This window comes from Papaver somniferum, chromosome 8 (assembly GCF_003573695.1).
Source record: "Papaver somniferum cultivar HN1 chromosome 8, ASM357369v1, whole genome shotgun sequence".
Lineage (NCBI taxonomy): Eukaryota > Viridiplantae > Streptophyta > Magnoliopsida > Ranunculales > Papaveraceae > Papaver > Papaver somniferum.
The window spans coordinates 30,385,077-30,388,060 of NC_039365.1; the positions used below are offsets into that span (position 1 = coordinate 30,385,077).

The 2,984-nt window shown below is 33.9% G+C and overlaps 1 protein-coding gene across 1 annotated transcript; it reads left to right on the forward strand.

Annotated features, from left to right (window-relative positions):
• Nucleotides 1-1,663: 1,663 nt before the first annotated feature.
• LOC113302619 lies at nt 1,664-2,636 on the forward strand. The gene has a single exon (XM_026551562.1). It carries the CDS (start codon nt 1,717-1,719, stop codon nt 2,464-2,466), a length of 750 nt encoding a protein of 249 aa, XP_026407347.1. The 5' UTR covers nt 1,664-1,716; the 3' UTR covers nt 2,467-2,636.
• Nucleotides 2,637-2,984: the final 348 nt, after the last annotated feature.

Sequence of the window (2,984 nt, forward strand, 5' to 3'; positions counted from 1 at the left end):
TGGAAGACACAAGTTGCCAACCAGTGGAACCTTTAACTCTTTCCTTGCAAATGGATGACCTGACCGAGAGTTATGCAAGAGTCGATGTTGAACCTATCTTAGTGGTTCCGACAAAGAAGAAGAAGAATAAGAAAAAGAAAAAGAAGTGTCGCCGATGGTGGGTTAACTCTTTTCATTTTTACTGTATTTTTTTTTTCATTCTGCTTTTGATTGTATTTTTGTGTTTCAGTGGGGAATAGGTGAAATGGGTACAGCAGGATCAACTGAAGAAGAACAAAAAATGCAACTATCAGTAGTGTATTGTGTTTTTATATATGGTTTTTAACTTAATCATGTAGTACAGTTGATGTTGGGTGACTTATAATATTGTTTGTATGATCTGTTTCTTTTTATGTTATTGTTGGTATGATATGATGTTTGTTTATCTTGAGAGAAACTTCCTTTTTAACTCCGCCATTGAAATGATTTATCATTTCATTGCCGGTCTCAAGCCCGGATAAAGGAGGAGAGAAAAGCGGGTTGTGGAATGGACTGGTGCAATTATTGTATCATTATTTGATACGCCATTCTGGTAAGTTGCTTCGATGAATTTTTTTGGCTTATATTTCATTCCATTTCCTGTTCTTTTTCTCATGTTCTTGTTTCCGCTTTTGCTCTTCGTGATACTTTACTGAGTTATTGTCATTCTGTGATTATAGAAATTGATTTGTTATGTATACAATAACAATATTTGTTTGTCATCATCAACAATGCCTGGTATGTTCAGGCAAAGTGGCGCATTCGCTGGTCTCTTTTTAAGGCTCCGTTTGAAATTAATTTATATATAAAAATAGATGTAAAATACAATCAGGTATTTAAATGTGGAAGAATGTTTGGAATACCACTCTTGGTTCGAGTCACCTGAGTCTCATTTTATTTTATTTGTTTTACAACTCTTATAAGGGTTGTGATACTAATAAGAAAAAATAGGACAAAATTACCAACATTAACAGGAAGGAAGGATGGTTGATGTCTTGTGCTAACACCTAGTAGGCTTGTGTTCAAATCTCTCCAACATCATATTTCCAAATGATTTTTTTTTTTTAACTTCAACAACATTTATAAGTGTTGTCACGACTCTTTGGTCCTAAGAGTTGGACGTTTTTATACTTTGATAACTTTTGTTTGACAAGAATTGTCAAACATACCACCTTTGACAACCTTAAATATACGAGTTGTGAAGTTACAGTTGTAGATTACTGTTTTTCCCGTAGTGAGTTATTAATACAACAACATATTAGTAAAATGCATTAGACGTACTCTTAAGTGATGTCATAGTGTTCGTTTCCAGAAGCAGCAGTGAAATTTCTAAGTACTGTTTTTCTTTAACCATTATTTTACATAAACTAGATACCGTGATACACCAAAGTCGTAAAGGAATGACTTTGTTTATAATTCACAATGACAACATTTTTATTCTGTTCTAATAATTATTTTATGTTCTTCTACAGTCTACACGTATTGCTTTCTTTTTTAGCTACTTGTTCATTGAGATTTCTATTAGCTTTCTAAGAAAACGTCATTTACTTTATAATATTCAAACTAACTTGACACTCCATCTTTCTTTAATTTTACTATAAAAGGGACCCCAATGTATTGGGAAGACTAAAACAAAGCATCACAACTTCATAACAAGCGTTAGAAATTATCTAGCCAATTTGAATTTGTTGGTGAAAAATGGATTGTATTAGTACTTCAACAAGCAATGGAACTTCCATTAGAAAGTTCATTAGATGGAAAAGCTTCTTATTAGCACGGAGACCTTTCGAGATGAGTTCTTATTTGAAACGAAATCAACTGTTATCGAAGGGTATAAGAGTTCATAATTTCTCAAAGTCCAATTTTCTCATTTCTATTTTTGTAGCACTGATGGTCTCGAAATTTTTATTGGTACCTATGCTTTCTCACTGTGGAGAAATGTTTCGTTTGGTATATAATTTGATTACCGATGCGAAGTCGTGCCAGTTACTAGTGTTTTTCGTATTGAACGTGATTATCATCGCTATTAGCTTCAGTAATTCTAAACCATTTGAGGAGGATCAAGATATCAGTAGTTTAAATGAGCCTCACTCTATGTCAGTGCAAAATGAGAAAAATGTTCAGAAACAAGAAGAAAAAAACGATGTTGTTTATGAAGAGATCCTACTTACTGAGGAGCATGAGGAGATAACAACTCTACTCGATAATGTTGAAGAAGGTTATGTCTCCGACTACGAGAATGACAGTGAAAATGGTGATTGTAGTTGTGATAGTTCTAGTTTTGGCGACAGCGACAATGAAGATTGCAGTGACGATAGTTCTAACTTTTGCGACAATGGCGATGATAACGATGATCTGAATATTCGGGCTGAAGAATTTATTGCCAGAATTAATGAAAGATGGAGGGCTGAACGGTTGAGAGAATACAATTTATACATAGTTAACTAACACGAAACAACTCGAGGAAAAAATAAAATAGATAGGCACAGTAAATGGTACCAAAAACCAAATAGTGATTTTTTTCCTCCTATGCATGTTGCAAGTCTTTGTAGCCATATATGTACGTAGCTTAGTAGTACAGCTTCTGTGTAAAATGTTATCAAATAGTATACCTTACTAATTAATATGGAAGAACAGTCTTATAGAGAAAAATCGCTGGTGGAGTCATTTAGCTTTAGTTTTCATCGAAACCTCATTCCATGAAGATCTAGTATTATTTTGGTTTGGTCGGTCAATCCAACATTGAAAAGGATATTAATAGCTACTTATAATCCGTACATATATGATAACTAAATTTCCTGACGAAGGAAAAATATGGCCTACTGTTGTCGATGGGCAGTATGTGGTTATACCCAGTTTTTCTTCACTTGAGGAAAGCAATGGCATGCATACGAATGAATCCTCCGTTAAAAATGTAGCATCACTTAAACACCTAGCATTACTCATGCTGCGTAGCACTTGAATGT